The sequence below is a fragment of the Pseudopodoces humilis genome, chromosome 6, assembly GCF_049639895.1.
Source record: "Pseudopodoces humilis isolate 2021_Gansu_Grassland_sample_001 chromosome 6, ASM4963989v1, whole genome shotgun sequence".
Taxonomy (NCBI): Eukaryota; Metazoa; Chordata; class Aves; order Passeriformes; family Paridae; genus Pseudopodoces; species Pseudopodoces humilis.
The window spans coordinates 59,672,531-59,693,420 of record NC_142205.1 but is presented as its reverse complement, the minus strand read 5'-3'; the positions used below and the strand labels follow the sequence as shown (position 1 = coordinate 59,693,420).

Here is a 20,890-nt window from a genome sequence, read left to right as displayed (position 1 = left end):
AAAAAAAAAAACAAGAAAAACCAACAAAACAGCAACAAAACTCCTGTCCTTAAATCCTTGTCATTGAAAAGTCAGAGAAAAGGGTCATGTTACAATAATGCCAGAAAATACTTTTCTGTTTTTTTAAGTAGTAAACCCCTGAGTTTATTTTAGGTTCAGTGAGAACTTTAACAGTTGATTTTAATAAGAATAATTTACTCGTGAGAGTATATTTTATCCAAAGTGATGGATTACCATATTAATTAATTACAGCAGCACTAGCTGAATGAAGAATTGTGTAACTGGAACCAACAAATTATCATGATGATGCCCTAAGAGCAGTGAAAGCAGAGTGCGAGATGTACTTTTTTTCCCCATGTGCTTTTCCCATTTTACTTTCTTGCTCTGGTGTACCTTGTCCCTGCTGGATGGTAGGACTGGTTTGTGGGAAGTCAGAGGCATGCTTGGATAACAGTAGTGTCTCATCTCTGTCTGCTCTGTGCTAGAACAGTGCTGACTGAGCAATGTCCAAGTCACTGAAGCTTCCACTTGTTGCCCTCAGACTCATGAGACGGGTGGATCGCATGGAGCATTCCATTGGCAGTATCGTCTCCAAGATTGATGCCGTTATTGTGAAGCTGGAAGCCATGGAGAGGTCCAGGCTAAAAAGAAGAGATGTGTTGGGAAGGCTGTTAGATGGAGTGACAGAGGTAAGAAATTCACTCTCTGTAGTCTGGTCACAACCTGCATGTCTTCCTTTCTGTTGGCACTTCTTCCTACTGCCTGGCTTGGCAGGATTGAAGGAGTGGTGGTAGAGAGGAGGTGGGTGCTTTGGCAGTGGGCAAGTGATTTCAGTTAAGTGTTAGGAAAACACGAAATTTAAAACACAGAATTTTGGCAACATGATTCAAGATTCAGATATGACAACATGTCTTACAGCAGGCCTGTGTCACCATTTAAACCTGTGATCGGAAAAGCAGCGTAGTTGCTGTAGTTGCTGAAGCAGCTTCTCCATCCCTTGGTGTCTGTTTGGATTAATACAGTATTTTTTGTGGACTAGTCTGTTAGAGTCTAGGGATCCAACCCAGTCTGCTCTTATTCTCCTTTGTTGCTTCTGGGACTGTGTATGGCAGATGGGAGCTGGTCACTTCTGTCACCAGGGTTACCTGACTTCTACTGCTTCCCCTTTCACTCTCTCTTTCCCGAGGGCTCTTTGAAAGTGGCCAGTGGGAGAAATGTGTTATTTCTGCAGATGCTAAAATCTGTCAGGTGGAATACAAGTTGTGCTTTCCTGTAGCAGCGTAGCAAATGGATATTGTTACTGCATCTCTTGAGAAAGCCACTTGGGTTGGCACAGACAGTCACTGTATCCAAAACTCACACACACACCACAGATAAGTCAGCAAAGAAAGAGGAAAGGGTCTCCTGTATGGTATTCCAGAGAGATTTATTGCAACCCCACCAAAGGGGTCCAGTGACAAAAGACCAAGACTTCCTGCCATGTCTCAGGTTAAGTACAGGGTCAGGGGCCAATAGACTCGGGGCACAGGGGCAAGGCAAAGGTCACTGACCTATAAGGGACAAGGTAAATTTACCTAGTGTTGCATAGAACCATGGGAGAAGCATCTTCCCTCATCCTAAGCAGTCAGGCTTTCTTGAAGCCTGTGGCAGACTCTTCCAAGACATATGCCCAGGAATTACCCTAGTAGGCTCAAGGGCTTCCTCAGCTTCCCTGTTTTGTCTTATTAAAAAGGCTTCTCTGGTGGATTTATGCAGACACTTAACTAAACAGGAGAACATAAGTAACATGATAAGAACCACAGCAAAAATCCACAAAATTCCCTTAACTAAAGATGAAAACCATCCTGTCAACCCCCATTGTCCAAAAGGTTCATTGACCCAGTCTGGGTTTTCTACTTTTATGTCCTTTACTTGTTTACTTGTTCCTTCAGTTTCTGAAGTTTCAGGGCGTGCATGGATTTTGAGCATGAAGAGAGGTTGAAGCAGCACATCCTCTCAAGGTCCTGGCAGCCAAGTCCATGGGCAAGCAGTAGGAAGTCTATTGCAGCTTGGTTTTGTAGAGATGTGTGCCTGGTAGTTTCCTCATCCCTTAAAAGATCGCTCAGGGCAGCAGATGTCACATTGGCCTGCTTGCTAAGCCAACACCCCACGTGATTTAGCTCACCAAGGGCTTTAGCTGTGGCTACCCAAGGGAGAAACAGGGAGGCCACTACTCACTTTCCTGTGTTCCAGTTGTAAATTTGGCTGTTGCAATTTTCATCACATTCAGAATAGGATCTCTTCTGGCATATAAATTTGGTTTTTTGTTTCCAATTATATAATAATGTGATATTTGGAGTGAGGGTAGAAAGCTTGCCAAGGCTACAGGGACCGCCCTGAAGACGTGAGGGGATCCCAGCCCGTACTCGGTCACCACAGATAAGAAACATTCCCCAGGGCAACACTTTGGGGTGGAGAGAGGACACAGAGAGTGTGTGACTGGTGTAATTACACCAATTTAAATTATTGTAGGCTTTGTTACTTGGTAATATGTCTTTTCTGTACGTGTTTTTTGCCTGATCAGTTTCTGGCCAATGTTGACTTGGTTGTTTGAAGTAAAATTTGACACAGTATATTGCTTTGGAGGACCCCAACAAGTATAGTTCTTGGGGTTCCTCTGGAGCCTTTGGCAGAATCTCTGTCTACTCCTCCCAAGTGTCTACTGGATTGGGCCTCTTACCTCTGGTGTGCAGGAGTTCTGAGTTGGTGATGGGCCAGTCATCTGCTACCAAGGGAATCCCTCCCAGACACATGGAGAGTGGGATGTCTATGCATGGACATGCATAGATTGTCTTGTTGTAAAGTCTTGGCCAGTGTGACCCAGATGTTCTGATGGGCCTGAGGGACGCACCAGCTGATGAAAAGGTGAGGAGCATCAAAAATCTTATATAGAGCAGTTGGAGGTCTTTTGTGGCTGAACACATGACAGGAGACTTAGGGGTGATGAGCTGATATGTGAATTTGAAAAAATGGGTTTTTAGACTTGTATCATTTTAACTTTAACAGCTTTCCATGTCTTTTCATCCTGTTCCCTTAATTTATACTGTAGAAGGGGGGTGGGAGGAAAAAAGGAATAACACTATAACAAACAAAAAAGAGGGGTAACAGTGCAACACAATCTGTGAATAGAACCTATTAGACAGTCTCATTGTTCTAATAGGTGGAGCTGCAGAGGGTCATCTTCTTTTTGACAAACAGATGCCCTTCCCTTCCCTTCCCTTCCCTTCCCTTCCCTTCCCTTCCCTTCCCTTCCCTTCCCTTCCCTTCCCTTCCCTTCCCTTCCCTTCCCTTCCCTTCCCTTCCCTTCCCTTCCCTTCCCTTCCCTTCCCTTCCCTTCCCGCACCTTCCCTTCCCTTCCCTTCCCTTCCCTTCCCTTCCCTTCCCTTCCCTTCCCTTCCCTTCCCTTCCCTTCCCTTCCCTTCCCTTCCCTTCCCTTCCCTTCCCTTCCCGCACCTTCCCTTCCCGCACCTTCCCTTCCCTTCCCTTCCCGCACCTTCCCTTCCCTTCCCTTCCCTTCCCTTCCCTTCCCTTCCCGCACCTTCCCTTCCCGCACCTTCCCTTCCCTTCCCTTCCCTTCCCTTCCCTTCCCTTCCCTTCCCTTCCCTTCCCTTCCCTTCCCTTCCCTTCCCTTCCCTTCCCGCACCTTCCCTTCCCGCACCTTCCCTTCCCGCACCTTCCCTTCCCTTCCCGCACCTTCCCTTCCCTTCCCTTCCCTTCCCGCACCTTCCCTTCCCGCACCTTCCCTTCCCGCACCTTCCCTTCCCTTCCCGCACCTTCCCTTCCCTTCCCTTCCCTTCCCTTCCCTTCCCTTCCCCTCCCTTCCCTTCCCCCCCCTTCCCCTCCCCTCCCTTCCCTTCCCTTCCCTTCCCTTCCCTTCCCTTCCCTTCCCTTCCCTTCCCTTCCCTTCCCTTCCCTTCCCTTCCCTTCCCTTCCCTTCCCTTCCCTTCCCTTCCCTTCCCTTCCCTTCCCTTCCCTTCCCTTCCCTTCCCTTCCCTTCCCTTCCCTTCCCTTCCCTTCCCTTCCCTTCCCTTCCCGCACCTTCCCTTCCCTTCCCGCACCTTCCCTTCCCGCACCTTCCCTTCCCGCACCTTCCCGCACCTTCCCGCACCTTCCCGCACCTTCCCGCACCTTCCCGCACCTTCCCGCACCTTCCCGCACCTTCCCTTCCCGCACCTTCCCTTCCCTTCCCTTCCCTTCCCTTCCCTTCCCTTCCCGCACCTTCCCGCACCTTCCCGCACCTTCCCGCACCTTCCCGCACCTTCCCGCACCTTCCCGCACCTTCCCGCACCTTCCCGCACCTTCCCGCACCTTCCCGCACCTTCCCGCACCTTCCCTTCCCGCACCTTCCCTTCCTCCTCCACACCACTCGAGCCTGGTCTCTCTGCTTTCTCTGAGGTTCTGGAGAAGTGTCTCTGGGTTTTGGTGGTTTGATGTACAGTTTGACACTTCTGCCTGGAATCCATCTTGGGCCAGATCCTGTAGACACGCAAGCATGCCCTCTTCTCCAGGTTATTAATGGAAAGGGGCCCGTGATTTGATTTGACTCGGGGTCCTTGATCAGTACAGGTGGCCTCTCTGTAATCTGAGCTCCACTGGTGTTTGAGAAGTGTCTGACTACGGGGGGATCCGGCTCCATAAATGAATTCTTAAGAAAACTGATTATGAGAAAGGGCCTTACACAATCTTTCTACACTTGGTAACATTTCCACGCCCCCATGCTGCTAATCAAGGACTCTTTTAAGGGTGTGGTGAGCCCTCTCTACAACAGACTGACCTGTTGGGGAGTGGGTTTGCCAGAGGTGTGTTTGACCCCCCATAGGTTTGCAAACTGTTTGAATTTTTGCGAGGGGTAAGCAGGGCCATTGTCTGTTTTTATAGCCCAAGGAATGCCTAGGGTAGAAAATGCTAGGAGAAAATGTTTAATAACATCTTTGACCTTTTCCCCTGCGTGGGCTGATGCAAATACAGCTCCAGAGAATGTATCGATAGACACATTAATATATTTAAGTCTCCCAAAAGGAGCATAATGGGTAACATCTGTTTGCCATAGCTGTAAACTCTCAAGGCCCCCGGGGATTAACCCTGGTCCCCATAGATGGCACAGCAAAGTCCTGGCAATGGGGGCAGGAGCCCACAATTGCTCTCACCTGCTCCCTTGTGATTTTAAACATTCAAACAAAGTCTGGCATGTTCTGGTGGAAGAACTGGTGCCTCAGTTTTACCTGATTGAAAATGTCTGGCAGGGTGGTCTGTACTGCAGTGGCCAGTGTATCTGCTCTTTGGTTGCCCTCTGTAATTGGTCCTGGGAGGTCAGTGTGTGACCTCACGTGCATAATGTGATATGGTTGCTCTCTGTGGGAGAGGAGGTAATCCAGCTTTGAGAGCAAGTGTTGTGGCTTAAAACCAGTAACTAAAAAATTACTATTTCTTTCTGTGAGATATGGATTTGAACAAGAGCAAAACAGGCCCAAAACTCAAAAGGAATAGAAACAGTTTACTAACAAACTACAAGAATAAGAACACCAGAATAAACTTCCAGAAAACTCCTCTATCTCTCACCACTTAATTCGTTCCATTACCTGTTTTATAACTTTGCCATCATGGTGGACTGTTATTAGGATCTTTTTAGCTTCGGCTTTGGCATTTTCTAGCAGCTGCTGCAAATTCGCGTGCTCTAACATTTCTTTTACAAGTGATAAATCCAATGTAAGTTTGGATTGGACACCTCCTTTAACAAAGAATGGTCTGCTCTTTCAGCTATTCCAGCAACATAGGCTGAATCAGTAACAAGATTTAAGGGTTGTTTGAACTTCTCAAAGGCTCTGACAACAACTGCTAATTCTGCTATTTGTGGAGATCCTTGAAAAATCTGAATATCGGACTCCCACTTTTGAGTTGTCAGGATTTTTCCAAGTCAAAACTGACCTGTGGGATCTTCTAGAGCCATCAGTAAAAACTGTCAGTGCCTTTAAAGGAGTTCTACTCCTTAATGATTTTGGGACTAAATTAAAACACGCATTGAATAGTTTATATTTTGGTAAGTGGATAGAGATTTGACCTGGGTAGCTGTCAAGAGTGAACTAGAGATGTTCATTGGTCTGGAGCAAAGCTCCCAGACTACCTAATGTCAGTGGAAGGTAAATACATGTGAACTCACACCCCACTAGGGTTTTGAGGCGTGCTCTGGCCTTTATAATGAGTTGAGCCATCAGTTCCTGGAGTGTTGTGATGGTCTTATTTGGTTGATGTGATTGAAACACCCACTCTGATTAAAAGCTGGTCCTTCAGAGTGGAGTCCCACTGGAAAATGAGCCCATGAAATTTGGGTTACTTACCCCAGATGACAAGCTGGAAAGACAGGGCAGGATCAGTGTGGTGGGCCTGTCTTGTGGATAGTGCCTCTGATACCTTTTGGATTGCTACCTGGGCTTCAGGTGTTTGAGGCAAGTCAAGGTCATCACAGCCTCACAGGAGGTTAAAAAGGGGTGCGAAGTTCTCAGTTGTGATCCCTAGCAATGGACAGACCCAGCTGATGTTTCCACACAACTGGTCTCTCAGGGTTCTTGGGTTGTCTTGGAGCTGCTGGGGTATGATAGTCCTTTCGCTGATCCAGAGTCCAAGGCAGGTCCATGGGCAGGTGTGCTGAATTTTCTCTGTAGCAATCTCAAATCGTGCACCTTCAATGGCTTGAATAATCTTTTTGAGAACAGTCTCCAAATAATAATCAGTCTCAGTGCAAATTAAAGTATCATCCATATAGTGCAAAATTATAGCATCAGGGAGTATCTCTCGGATGGGCGAGAGAGTGCGGGCAACAAACATTTGGCAGGTAGCTGTAGAATTTTCCATCCCTTGGACTTCCCATTGATATCTTTTTAGAGAGGCTTGCCTATTAATTGATGGCATGGAAAAAGAGAATCTTGGGGCATCTCTGGGATGGAGAAGGATGTTAAAAAATTGATCTCTAATATCAACGACTGCAAATTCCCACTCTCTTGGGAGCATTGAAGGTGAAGGCAACCCAGGCTGGCTGCAGAGAGCCTGTGTCCTCAGTGACTTCATTGACTTTTCTGAGGTCTTGCAGGAGTCTCCACCTGTCTTTGCTTGGTTTACAAATGACAAAGACGGGTATTCCAAGGGCTAGTGGATGGATTTTTTTTATGGCCTTTGGACAGCTGGTCCTGCACAAGGGATTGGAGCACCTTCAACTTTATTTCTGAGAGGGGCCACTGGTCCATCCACACTGGTTCATCAGTTTTCCATGTGAGTGGTGTAATGGGGTGCTCCACAGTGGCCCCAGCTAAAAATCTGTGGTGGTGAAGAGATTTCTAGCTTTGCCCCCCATTGAGACAATATGTCTCTGCCCCATAAGGTGATAAGTGCCCTTACAACAAAAGGTCTTACTGTGGCAATTTGACCTTCAGGACCTTGAATAAGAATAGGGCATTTGCACTGCGTGGAGGTGGCAGCTCCTCCAGTCCCAGAGATGACTCCATTGGCTGGCACTAGTTCCCAGCCCTGTGGCCACTCGGAGCAGGCGATGACAGTGACATCTGTTCCAGTATCTGCCACACCTGGAAGATAAACTCTGTCTCCTTTGTTAAACAAGCGACACTCTATAAGAGGTCTGTCAGGGTCCACCATCTCTGCCCAAAAAGCCATGGGGTTTTCTGGTAGAATATCAGTCCAGGTGGATATGAGAAAAGCTTGTGCCATGGATGTGCCCTTAGGCAAAAACCAGGGTGGGTCTACACATATAACAGTCACAATAATCTCATCCCTTGGTCCCACAGTTTGTACCTCTGGAAGTACATGTAAACTGTCTGGTCCAGTAATAGAGTTCCCTATAATTAAAATGTCCCTTGGTTCATCAGGAGGTCCAAATTTACTAGTTGGAATTTGGTGCATTTCCTCGTCATCAAACTGGATGGAAAGGTTGTTTACCAGCGTGCGTTGTGTCCCTGCCTGAACTTGTTGGTAGGCCTCGGAGAGTCGGAGCTCACTCTCATAGTAGGTGTCATCGTAGATGATGTCTCAGCACTTTGGCTCTGTGGGATGGCGGGCAGGGAGGAGCAGAATGGCCTGGCATTTGGTGTCATAGCGCAGGGCCGCCCCACACTTGGCTGGAAGTTTTTTGGATGTCGCTGGTGAGACAGATGAGGCCGGACCTGCTGGTGATATTAGAACTGGGGACAATATTTAAAATGTTCTTTACAGTCATGTAAGACTGTATTTTACAGTCAGACTCAACATTTTACAGACATGCAGTGGAGGGACAACAAGTGGAAGGGTGTTTTTGTAAAAAGTCTATCACATTTCACCTTGAGCTGGCCCAGTTCACCACAATTAAAGCATCTCATTGTTTATTCTGTGCTACAAAAGCATCAGCTGCCCCTTTTCTGACTGCCAGGGCTACTATTTGTTCTGTAGTTGTGACATGGGTGCAGCCTTCCACCATTTGTTGAATGGTGGGTTCTGGTTCAGGAGGGAGTGTTCTTATGATTTTTTTGCATTCTACATTAGCACTGGACACTGCTAGTTTGTTAAGCCACTCCTCTTTAGCTTTTGGACAGTCAATTTGTTTATCAATAGTGTCCTTCAGTCTGTCTATAAATTTAATAAATGTCTCATCCATGCCCTGGTGAATGTCAGAGAAACTTTGTTGTGGGGTGGTGCCATCTGGTCTTTGGAATAAAGCATTTTGGGCAGCATTTTTAATGTCCTCCAGAACTGCTCTGGGGATATACTGCTCTTGTGGCTTATCAAACTTGTTATTTCCACTTAACTGCTCTAAAGTTAAGTGAGCCCGTCCGTCCTCACTTTAGTAATTATTTATCAATGCTTTGATAAATAAAAAAAATAAAAAAAAAATTTATAAAAAAATTGCTTCTTTTTTTTTCCAAATTGCTTCCCACACGAGAAGCTGTGTGGGTGAGAGGAGGAGAGACATAACATGTTTCAGATCATGTGGCACAAATACATGATTAGAAAAACTTAAATGCAAAAGGTTCTTAAAATAGGGTGATCTCCTCCCATAATCTTTACATGCTTTTACATAGTTATTTTAATTCGCCGTATAGAATTAACTCCCACTTTGGGTTTTTTCCTCTTCTAAGTGTAACTGGGGCTGCTACAATTTGCAACTTTCCAGCTATATCCCAACTCCCTTCCCCGGCTGCTTGCTTCCGTAACTCTGCCCAGTGATTTCTAGAATTGCTTTTCAAATCTGAGGAATCACTGCCTTCCTCCAGAGAGGAGGGAGCTGTGCTGGCATGGACACGGAAGCGCTGGCTGGCAGTAGTACCCAAGATGGCTACCTTCCGGTCTTGTCCAGCTTCACTTCCGGTTCTACGCTGGGAGCGCAGGAACCGGGAGGGGCCAGGTCGGAGGAGGCGGGGTCAGTGCAAGGGAGGGGTTTGCTGGTGGAAGGGGCGGGGCCTGGTGTGGGGGCGGTACTCGGTGCAGGGGAGGGGCCCGGAACAGGGGAGGAGGAGGAGTGGCTAAGGCGGGAAATAATCACACCAGGTCATTCAAAATGGTGGATCTGTCCACGAGGCAGGTGCTATTTTGAACAATAGAAGTGAATGGAGGGGCTGTGCACATGGGTATAGGAAAGGGGTTAGGTTGGAGCCCAGGATGGCACTTTCCTAGGTGGAAACCTGGGTGTTTCATCCCTGGAAATAAAACAATTTGCTGTGGGAACTGTTTCCCCCTTAACCTATGGAAGTACTCAAGTGATGTAAGAACTTCTTATGGTTGTATAGGGTTTTGCCTACACTGCCATTTGGAAGCTGCGTTCCAGCTTGTGTCTTTTAATTTGTTTAGGATGAAAGACTGGGCCGGGACAGTGAAATCCACAGGGAACAAATGGAGCGGCTGGTGCGAGAGGAGCTGGAGCGCTGGGAGTCAGATGATACGGCCTCCCAAATGAGCCATCGCCTGGGAACACCCCTGGGACTGAATGGCCAACCTCGCTCCAGGAACTCCCGGCCATCATCTTCCCAGTCAGATGGTGTTGATGCAGGAGCAGGAAATGGGGGGAACAACATCCATGTGTAGCTTGAGCCTTGTAGGTGATTCCAAATGTTTCAGGTCAGTATTCAGCCAGCAAATACCCCAGCGCTGTTCCCCAGCATGAGGGGATCATTGTGATCAGACCACTGAGGCATTTTTCACAGGTGGGAAAAAGTAAATATTCACTCCACAAATCCTTTTCAGACCTGTGTAAGCCATGTGTAATGCCAGCAGTGAGAGTGTCACCCTTGGAAACAAAAATGCAGGAAACTGAATAGATATCGGGTGGAGCAAAATCTACCAGGACAGAAATCGGATTCCTTAAAAATACTATTGGGAACATTTGCACGAGGGCAGCAAGCTTCAGACAAAATAATAAGCAGTGGCTGGCACACTAAAAGGCTATCAATTTTCTGCTTCCTCTTGGAAAGTACAGTTTTTAAAGACTTTTAAAAGCAAATTTTAAAATAATATGACATCAGTTTGTCTTATTCACTATAACAGCTGACAGATAAAACAGCACTTTTTTTAAAAAAACCTGACTTTTTACTTGTCTTTCTGAGTTATTCATGGTATACTAATATTTTACTTAATTTAAAATACTATTTTTTTCCTGTTTTGAGAGGTACATTTCTTTAAGAAGAAGAAAGTGCATTTAGTTTGTACAAGTTTAAATTACATCATTCTGTGGTAGAAACTGAATGCATTTCGGAAGAAATATTTGAGCTGTCTCTTCACACCCAACTAACATAATAATTTTCAACTATGTTGCAAAGTGCCCATTTTTTAATGCTATGTTTTAATGATTTAAGTGTTTCTTGGATAAACATTCCAGAGCTTCTTAGATAAATACAGCTACTTTGCAGAAAATATATTATTTAAAAACACACAAAATTGAAAAACACTAAGTTTTCCCTGGTGTGACAGAGAAAGGGGCAGAGGAGTTCCTGACAGTTGGGAAAATCTGATCTTGTGCCATGTGAAGTTCTAATCACATTTTAACTATGTGGTCTATATTTACATTTAACTAAACTGCTTGTAAAATCATTAAGTACACTTCTACATAGACTTTTCTGCTGAGGTGCAACACAGGATTCCTTTGGGGGTGTTTGTAGTATAATCACTGATTTTTAGTATTTAATTTCTTCTGCTTTATGTCATAGAAGCTTTATTTTTGAAAGGACGTACAACATTGAAATTCTGTTGGTTTCCTATAGAGAGCACTGAGGCAGTGTTTGGAGTTTTGCCTAGCAATGTGTTTCCATATGTGGAATGCTGGTTTAGGAGGGAGGCTGTCAATTGTGCTTTTTTCCTGAAGTTGACAGTTGTCTGGTATTTAAAGACTGGTGAAAAAGATAATGGAAAGCTACATAATCAACCTCAGCTATTAGTAGGGTATATAGAGGAAAAAAAGGCCAGTTTGACAAAGTGCAAGTAGCATATGTCATGTTGGTGCCTTCTGTTTCAACAAGCAGTTTTTATCTCTTCACTCCTGTGGGAGTTCTGCTTAGGCAAAGCTTCCATGTTCCATATATCCTTGCAATGGCATTGCCTGGATGGGCAGTGGCTCAGAATGCCTTTCCTCTAACCAGGGAACTTGCTAAAACTAAATAGAATTCACGCCTTTCCATTTTTAACTTCGTGAGAAACCAATACACGCAGAAACCTAATTAATGTAAGGTAGAAGAGGAGGAAATTCAGTATTGGAATTTCATAGTAGCTGTGTCTCAGGATCAGAGTCATGTAGGAGAACAAGCTGTGGCTCTTGTGTGGGTTATTTTGTCCTGTATTGGGCAGAAATTCATAGCCTTTCACAAGAGTCCTCATAAGCTTGCCAAAACAGTGCACAGCAGAGTGGGTAGGGTATTTGTGTGGGATGAGTGCATTCAGATTAAACTTTCTTTTGCCTTGATTGAAGGGTTTAACACCTCAGAAAGCTTTCTGAAGAAAGCTTTTCAGTGTTGAACTGCATTTCTGACTGTAAACAAACAGACCAAAAAGAAACACCAGCTGTACACATGGCCAACTGGTGTGCAAGGAAAATAGAAAATACAATACCAAAGAAATTTAAATATATAGAGCCTTGTCTTTATATTCATATCCAAAATGTGTCTTTCAAAATGTAAATTCAGTCAGTTCACCTTTCATTTGTACCAAATGTTTATTATGAAAATGTTTGCATTAATAGTTTTATTTGTTGGGGTGTATTTATGTAACATGTCATTATTTGATAACAAACTTCATCTTGAAGTGCAATAAGTTTCCGTGGGGTACCCATGTATGTTGACACTTAAGTAGGTGCAGTAAGTGCATTACCACTTGACAAATGTTACAAACATTTTATTGATACATTTTTCAGTTTTAGATTATAATATCATTTTCACTTATTACAAAGGTACAGTTTTTTGCATAGTAATGTACAGTGTTTGGTCTTATTAGGAAGCTGTTAATTATGCAAGTCTTCTACAGTGATCAAGAATGTATTGATCTGTAAAAATGAGCACTTTACTTCCTAATAAACATTTCATATAATCTACAAAGCAAACGTTGTGCCTGCACTTGGTTTTTTTATAATGGAACATGAAGAATCCTACATTTTATTTGTCTTACTTTTATCTCATACCTTATTCTCAGATTACTTAATAAAGAGAGCAGAGGGTGAACACAGAGGACTGAGCTGATCCTACTGCTTCTTTGCCCAGACAATCATTTTTTAACACACTTTATTTCAGGTTTGTATTTCTGCAAATGCACAGGTCTCCTTTCTGATATTTCAGGTAGCAGCTCCCGCTACGAATAACTGTCTCTTCATTACGTGTTGTGTAATTTAAGTCTTTTTTTTCTCTATTCCCCTTCATTTTTTCCCTTGTTTCAGGAGGGAATACTATAGCATCTGAAGGGTTTGAACAGAGCTTGGAAAGCCTAGGCTCCCATGTAAGAACCCATAGTTCTCTCTAGACAGCTGTATTAATAAAACTGTATTAATGAAAACTGAATTATTAATGTCAATACATCTCAATATTTAATGAAATACATACATACTAAATTTATTAAGAATATTAAGCCTTTAGTCAGTGCACTATAAAAGTCACAATGTGTGGGAAATGGGAACTTTATTTATTTATTTAATACTGTGTATATGCTGTAACATTGCTGATCTTGGAAGGTTTCTTCAGGAAGTGCAGTTTGAGATGCATATTTGAAATAAGAGATTTTTGGAGTAAATCTTCCATGTCCACAAGCATTACTTGGATGCCTTGTATATTCCAAGATTCTTCTCCAGTAAATCTAAACAAGAAGAAAAACTTGGTCAAAAAACTGAGGAAAAGGAATAAAAAGGTTAAGATAAAAGGTCTGCAAGCCATTGTCACTTGTATAACAAGGACTTCCAGGTTTTAAGCACTGATCATGCAAAATAGGTACAGAAAGGTGGAGTGACAGTTCAATGGTTCAGGTGACAGACTGACATTCAAAAGAGTTGTGTTTTGTGTCACCTCACACTGGTGCCTTAACACACACTCAGCTTCTTCCAGCTTGGATCAAAGGGCTGCTACGAACATGCTGCTTAATCACCAGTAATGCTAAAACAGCAGTGGCATCACAAGTTTTCCTTGGACTGGGAATTCTGGCAGCTCTTCTTTGTTTCTACTCCAAGGAATACTCAGGGAGACTGAAACTGCATCCAAGAGGCAAAGAGCAGCAAACTTGTGCCTTCTGTAACAGGCCTGAATTTAGAGGAAGCGCGAGAGCAGATTTCCTGCAGCCTGGTATTCAGATGTTTTGGAGCAGGCCTGCCAGCAGTGGGGTGCCAGGAAGGTTGCAAGAAGGGTTTTGAGATGTGGGGAGTGTACTGGGTGTGTGGGTCTCAAAAAGTCATTAGTAATAAATGCCGTAAGATTGCCAAAGGACCCATCATGACAGTTCGCATCAGCCACACTTTTGCTGGTGACATTTTGACAAAAGTTGAGACCGGTAATTTAATTTGCAAAGTTGTGGAAAGAGTTAAAGATTAGCAGAGGCCCACAGGGGACAAAATGCTTAATAAGGAATTATTCATAAAAAACAAATCAATTATATTTAACTCTTACAGAGCTAGAATTTGGTTTAATTCCTGTTCAGTTTAAAAGACTTTAGTTTTGAAAAAAAAATTTCCAGTGAGAAAAGTTAGGCTTTGTTTTCTGGGAAGTCACATTTGAGGTATTTTCAAAATAAAAACTTAACTCTGCCAAAAATGCCGAAAGTGCTGCTCAGGCCCCTGCTTTTCACTGTTGCATGGAGAGTGGTATGATGTAAACTCTGAGAAACACTCAAAGGAAAAGAATGCTCCTTTCAGGCTAAACCTGAAATTACAAGTTCATTCCAAAGTCTGAGGTAAGCACACTTCCGTACTGCCATCAGCTTTTCCTGGAGCCAAGATGGATTCTGTCAGACTGAGCTCCCCAACTCCCCAGTTTCAGATGTCTGTGTGCAGAAAGATGCAGCCACAAGAAACCTTGTGCTGCAGAAAGGCAGAGCTGACAAGCACTGGAAAGAAATTTCCATTTCTCTCACTGTTCCTGTGATGTCACAGCTGTGTAATAAAGGCCAGCTGTGTTTACTGGCTTAGCTATTTGAAACAGTTAAGTGAAGAAACAGGTTTGACAAGGGTTTTAACTGTCTTAACTGGTTGTAATTTCATGTCCAGCAAGAAGAGGAGGGAGATGTGGACTGGGAGAAGAAAAACATTTACGTTCAGACTTCTCCCTTTTTTTATGACACAGGAAGATGAAAATAAAGTCAATCTGAAAGGGGAACTAATTTTTTAAATAGAGGGAAATATTTAGGTTGAAAGAAATTGTTCATGTCTGTAAAAACGATAATCAAAGATTATTTAGCAAACACAGAAGTGTGTCACATGGAAGACCCAGGGGAGCAACTCCAGGAGTCTTTCTTGACATTGCTGTTACATTATCAGATTATACTCTCTCCTCCTGCTATGTACCTTTTGTGTAAAAAGACAGAGCTGAACACAAAGTGAGTGCTTGCATTTCCCTGAATGTTCAAGAGGCAGAAAGTTGATGCTTATAAAAATGGCATTTACCAGATATTATCAGAAAACTATTCACCTTATTTTTAGTTTTCCAAATTATGATGTTCTCTTTTATATCATTTGTATAAAGTGTGCAGAGAACCTGGCACTGTAGCAAGGAATACTGAAATTTTTCATCCAGGAAATAAAAGTTTGAATACTTGTAGTGTTTATCAGCATCCCAGAGAAAATTCGCAAGCTGGAAATATGTAACTACAAATCCACAACAGGGATCATTTGAGGACATTTTACTCACCTTGAATGATGCTGGTGTGTGTCCAGAAAAATCTCCATCACATTACCTGCAGTGCCTGTCTTCAGCTATAGAGAACAGGATGTTGCATCCTCAGCACTTGACTTTGTGCCCACTGGGTGAGTGGAAAAATAATCACAAGACAGGTGGCTATTTCATAATAATACTGGAGAGAGGGAGTAATTGCAGTATTGTGTCCTTGAAAAAACAGGGTGACTAAGATTTTGGCAAGGCAGCTTTCTTGAGAATGAACCAGACATGATTCAAAACCTTAAGGAGGCAAAGATTATTTCTCTTGAAATATGAAGGAAATACATGAGACTGGAGAAGCAGAGTTTACTTATTTCAGCAGGCCAAGTTACACTGTCCTTGAGCCTATCCATCTGTTTCCACATGTAAAGAAACTGTTGTTCTGAGCTCTTAATCTATAACTAGTTTCTGAAGACAAGAGATAGACATATATAATTTAAAACTTTTAGTGATGTTGCTATCTTGTTTTCTTTCTTCCTTCTCTAGTGAATATATTCATTATCATTATTTTTTGTCAGCTTCCAATGTCCACCTGACATAAATTCTTTCTGTCTTTTATGATATTTTTTTTCAATCCTTCCTCTTTATTGGAACAATACAGAACTGTGAACCTTTCTACTGATTTATTCTCTGCTTTAGTGGAATACTACTCTACAAGCACATTTCTCAACGCCTCCTGGAAAACCCAAATTAAACAAGTGTCTTTCCTCACAGGTGGTTAGCATACAGACTAAAAGGCTCTTATTTTATCTACAAGCACAAAAGTCAAGAAAGATGATGACTTTTTTTTATGCAGCCCAAAGCATCCAGCCAGTGGTAGTGGCTTCATCAGTAAAACATGTAGGCCCATGGTGAGAACTAGAGGGTCAGCAAACACTCAGGCACTTGTTAAATCTTTGGTTGAACAAATACAATTTATAAACCCTTGGTACACTGTGAAAAATAAGTCACAATCCCAAAGTCAGTGTCATGGGCCTTTTACATATGTCATTTGAAAAGTCAGCAGCCTGTATCATGCAGTTGTCCAAGTATGTGTAATTTTTTACAGAATTAATTAAACAACTCAGTGTCAGTTTTGAAAATAAGGCAGCAATTCTGAAATTTGAAATTTGTTTTCCATCCTATCTAGCCTTCTGCCTCCTCATCAAAAGCCATTCATACTCCTCTGCCACCAGGCTTACTAACCTCCTTCACATTCCACTCAAATAATTCTTTATTCCAGAAGAATTGCTCCAACAATTGATATTATTGATTATTAAATATTTTTAGCACAAAAAAGAAGCTAAAAGAATAAAATTGAATAGCAGTGATTTCAGTTTTACCAGTGCCCTTCTGCATTCTTCTTCTTATATATATGATATATATTTTATATAATTATATAATTATAAAATAATGTCATTATAAGTATATAAATAATATTATAATAATAAATAATAGCATAAATAGAAAATATATTCTATTTATTTTATTATTATTTAAATAATATTTTACATTATATTCTATAAAAATATAAATATAATATAAAATAAACTATATCCATTTAAATTATATTCTGCATATATAAAAGCTCTCAGTTAATATAAGTTTACTCCTTAGGCTCCTATTAGCATTAAATTGCCTTTTACTGTTTTCTTCTTCTTAATAAATAATTACAGAGCTTTTTCAGGCTCCTCTGAATTATAGCATTCAGAAACTGTGTAAGTTTTAAATATTCTTGCTAGGATATGACCACTTCAACTGGGTAATCTAGCCAGTTTGCTATCTGTTCTTGCCTTCATGCACATTCACTACAAGGAAAAATTACTTTCAGTTACTGGCACAGAAAATATCAAACCCTTAGTTTCTGTACTGAAAGAAATAAAATTTAAAAGTGGTATCTTATAAGATTACTATAATGAAGTTTCATTCAGACTAATTGAATTAAATGAGTTTAAGAACTCTCTAGAAAGCAACAACCCTCCGCTTGTGATTTATTTTAATTGAAGTTGTTCAGACAGAGGATGTAAAGAAAAATCTTTGACTAGATTGCATGCTCTAAAACCTAACTAAAAGTAAGTCTTTTGAAGTTTCCAAGAGTCCAGATTAAATCACATGCTGTCAAAGTGTAATCAAACTAAAGAGGAATTTTCATTAAATTCTGTACATTACACTTTTTAACTGCTAAATGCTCAAAATGACAAAAAGCTCAGGAAAACAATGGTATCAGGCAGTTCTGTCATTTTTAAGCCCAAGCAATGCATGAGTCTTAACACCCTTAAACTACTTGATCCTGGTACACTCTTACTAAGATCTGCTGAAAGGAGCAAATGTCAGGGATAATTCAGCTCCTAAACCAGTTGTGGTGGAAGGCAGGGATCATTTCAAGACCATTTTGGAGCAGATTAATGAAGAAAAGGCTTAATGAGCCATGTACCCCTAAAAGAATGCTGGACAAATCCACCCATAATGAGGGTGGGAGATGAAAAAGATTGTGAGAAACAAGTCAGGACCATTAACCTTGGGCTATGAAGGAGGTTCTTGAGAGCCTAATTCTTGTCACAAGGTCAGGCTTTTACAAAGCAATTATTAAAGATCTCCATAGTATCAACATACAGGCACACACACGTACTCAAAGCCTTTTGAACCTCAGGGATTCTGGACACATTTCCCTTCAAATAATCTTTTTCCCCCCTGCTTACACTGCTTGTAAAAGTACGTTAGAGTTATTGTAGAGATGATATGTCTCCTGGCTTGTGCAAGCAATGTAGTTGTACTGATCTGCCCCAAACTACAGGGGAGAACCAGGTATATCATAGAATAATATAATTTTTGAGTTAGAAGGGACCTTAAAAATCACCTGCCATGGGCAGTGGTACCTTTCACTAGAACACATGAAGTGCAGTGTTGGACAAAAAGAGAAAAACAAAATTTTAATTTAAAGCCTATGTTGTGACAGAGAAGTCTGGTGTGACTACTACTGTAATTTTTGCTCATGCAACTGAGGTATAGAATTTTATGAGTGTACAGAGTTAAGTGTTGGACAGTACTGGAAGAAACATTTCTTTTATGTAAATACATTCTTATAGATGACCAGCTGCTGAAATAAGAAGCAAGAAAATTTCAGAGTTTTGTAGTAAATATTATCTGTGCAATATGGTGTCAAAGCCTGTTCAAAATGGGAGTAATTCAACTTAGTTTGACTATTTTCTTTTTCAGAAACCACTGCTGTATACTGAAATTATTTTCTTTTATGACTGGAACACAGTCTATGATCACGATTATAACTTGTTGAAATTATAAGGACTAGCTGCAATTAGATGGGCTGTAGATGTCTACATTTTAAAATCTGGCATGATTTTTTTTTTCCAAGGGCAAAAATTCTACTTTCATTTCTTTGTAGTACCAGGACCTGGAGTTCCTGTCAATTTTTTTAGAATAACCACATAGCTGTTATCTCCTCAGTGTTTCCTTCTGCTTAAAAAGGGCTAAGCTAAAGGTACAGAACACTCTGAGACAATTTTTTGTGCTCTGATGCTTTAATTTTCCCCAGCAACATGATATCTTACCAACAAAGCAATACAATAATTAGTGATCAGATCAACATAAATCCTAATGTCATATGTATGAAGATGTTACATTTACAACATATGAGAGCTGCCTAATAGACAGAATTACAACCATTCTCAAGGAGTGGCGTTATAAGCGAAGGCAGAAAGGCCTTGAGAAGGTGGAGGGTCTGGAGGGGAAGCATGTGAGGAGTGGCTGAGGTCACTTGGTCTGTTCAGCCTTGTTATAAATACATACTATAATACTGTCTTTTCACAAAATATTGGAATGGATGTCATATATATATATCATTAAAGTGGTTTTGCTATAGTTTTTATTTTAACTAAACTTAGGCATAGTAGTGGAATAGCTGATAGTCATGCTTGAGCTGTCTGCTTGTCTGAGATAACATCCAGTGAACATATGATGGGGACCCTGCTGATGACATGCCAATTACCACCACCTAGTATCTGTGGACAGAAAAGACCAAGGCCTAAACTGAAGGTGATAATGAAGATAGACACATCCTCTAAAAAGGCAGACCCAAGGAGTGGCCATGCAAAACAGCTCTTAGAAAAGTCTGACTATGCATAATTGCTTATGAATATGCAACAGACTGATGCAATAGAAACGGTATATAAAGGGGTCCCTGGTTCTGTTTTGCTGTTAATGCTGTAGTTATTGTTGTTTGTTTGCCTTGTTATACATACTAGTAAAGAACTCTTATTCCTGTCCCCAGATCTCTGCCTGAAATCCTCTTGATTTCAAAATTATAGTAATTTGGAGGGAGGGAGTCTACATTTTTCATTCCAAAGGAGGCTCCTGCCTTCCCTACCAGACACCTGTCTTCCAAACCAAGACAGAAGGAAATGAGCTAGTACTGCTGCACATGGCCAGGGAAAAGTTGGCCTGGCAGGAAGGGGTTGCTGCAGTATGTGGACTCTTACAAAGGTGCTACCATCTTGTTCAGTCATGCACTTGAAATTGGACACCATAAAAATGACTAAGAACTACTCATGATAGCAGCTCTAGTGGGACAGTGAAGATGACTTGCAGTTATGCAGAGGAAATACAAACTTCAAGACAAGGATTATAGGAACTGTCACTCTAAGAAACACCTTTATTTAAAAAAACAGTGCTTCTACCACTTGAGTGAGGCAAGAAAGGCTTGATGGCATCAATACATTCTAGAGCAGTAATGATTCCTGTTATAAATACATAACATTGGCTTTTCATAAATATTAAAATGGATGCTATATATATAAAGTAATGGATGCTATGTGTGTAAAGTAACTTTCCTATAAAGATATAGTTTGTACTTTTGCTTAGACATAGTAGTGAAATAGCTGATATAGTTATGCTTGTGGTAACTGAACAGCCTGCTTGGATAACATCCAACGAATGTATGATGAAGATCCTGCTACTGATATGCCAACTATCAGCACCTACTATCAGAAGAAAGTATGGACCAGAACTCAAGCTGGAGAAGATAATAAGAATGGACTAAAACCACAGCCAAAAAGTGTGCATGCTTTAAAAAGGTAGTCCTGAGGAGGAGCCATGCCATCCAAGAACAATTCTTGGAACATGTAAACTAGTTTGGAGAAAAGTTTAAATATGTATAATTTTTATGAATATGCAATAGGCTGATGCAATAGAAAAGGTATATAAAGAGTGTCTCTAAAATAGCAGGTGTACTCTTGACTGAATGCCAAGCACCCGGCGGCTAAACTTTGTCTTATTATTTTTGTCTCCTATTGTCCTTTATTAAACTTCCAAATTTTACCAGGAGAGTGAACCTTGTATTTCACAATTCCCAAATAGAAAAGGACACTGGGATGGAAGGGATTTTGTCCCTGTCTCACATATCCTGTGACCATGTATGCAACTGAGACTGTTGGTGTCCTGAGAAGCATCACTTTGGACTGAATTGCTTCCTGGTGAAGGTAGGTGCTAATTAA

General features: G+C 41.7%; 1 protein-coding gene and 1 pseudogene across 1 annotated transcript in view; one reads left to right on the top strand and one right to left on the bottom strand.

Moving 5' to 3' along the window:
- Positions 1-12,598, top strand: part of PKD2 (polycystin 2, transient receptor potential cation channel) — a 29,685-nt gene extending 17,087 nt beyond the window's left edge. The window contains exons 14-15 of the mRNA XM_014254807.2: positions 542-689; positions 9,865-12,598. Coding sequence (XP_014110282.2) covers positions 542-689; positions 9,865-10,098 — 382 coding nt within the window. The 3' untranslated portion in view covers positions 10,099-12,598. The remainder of the gene's footprint in view (positions 1-541; positions 690-9,864) is intronic.
- On the bottom strand, positions 1,243-7,683 carry LOC148184200 (uncharacterized; annotated as a pseudogene).
- Positions 12,599-20,890: the final 8,292 nt, after the last annotated feature.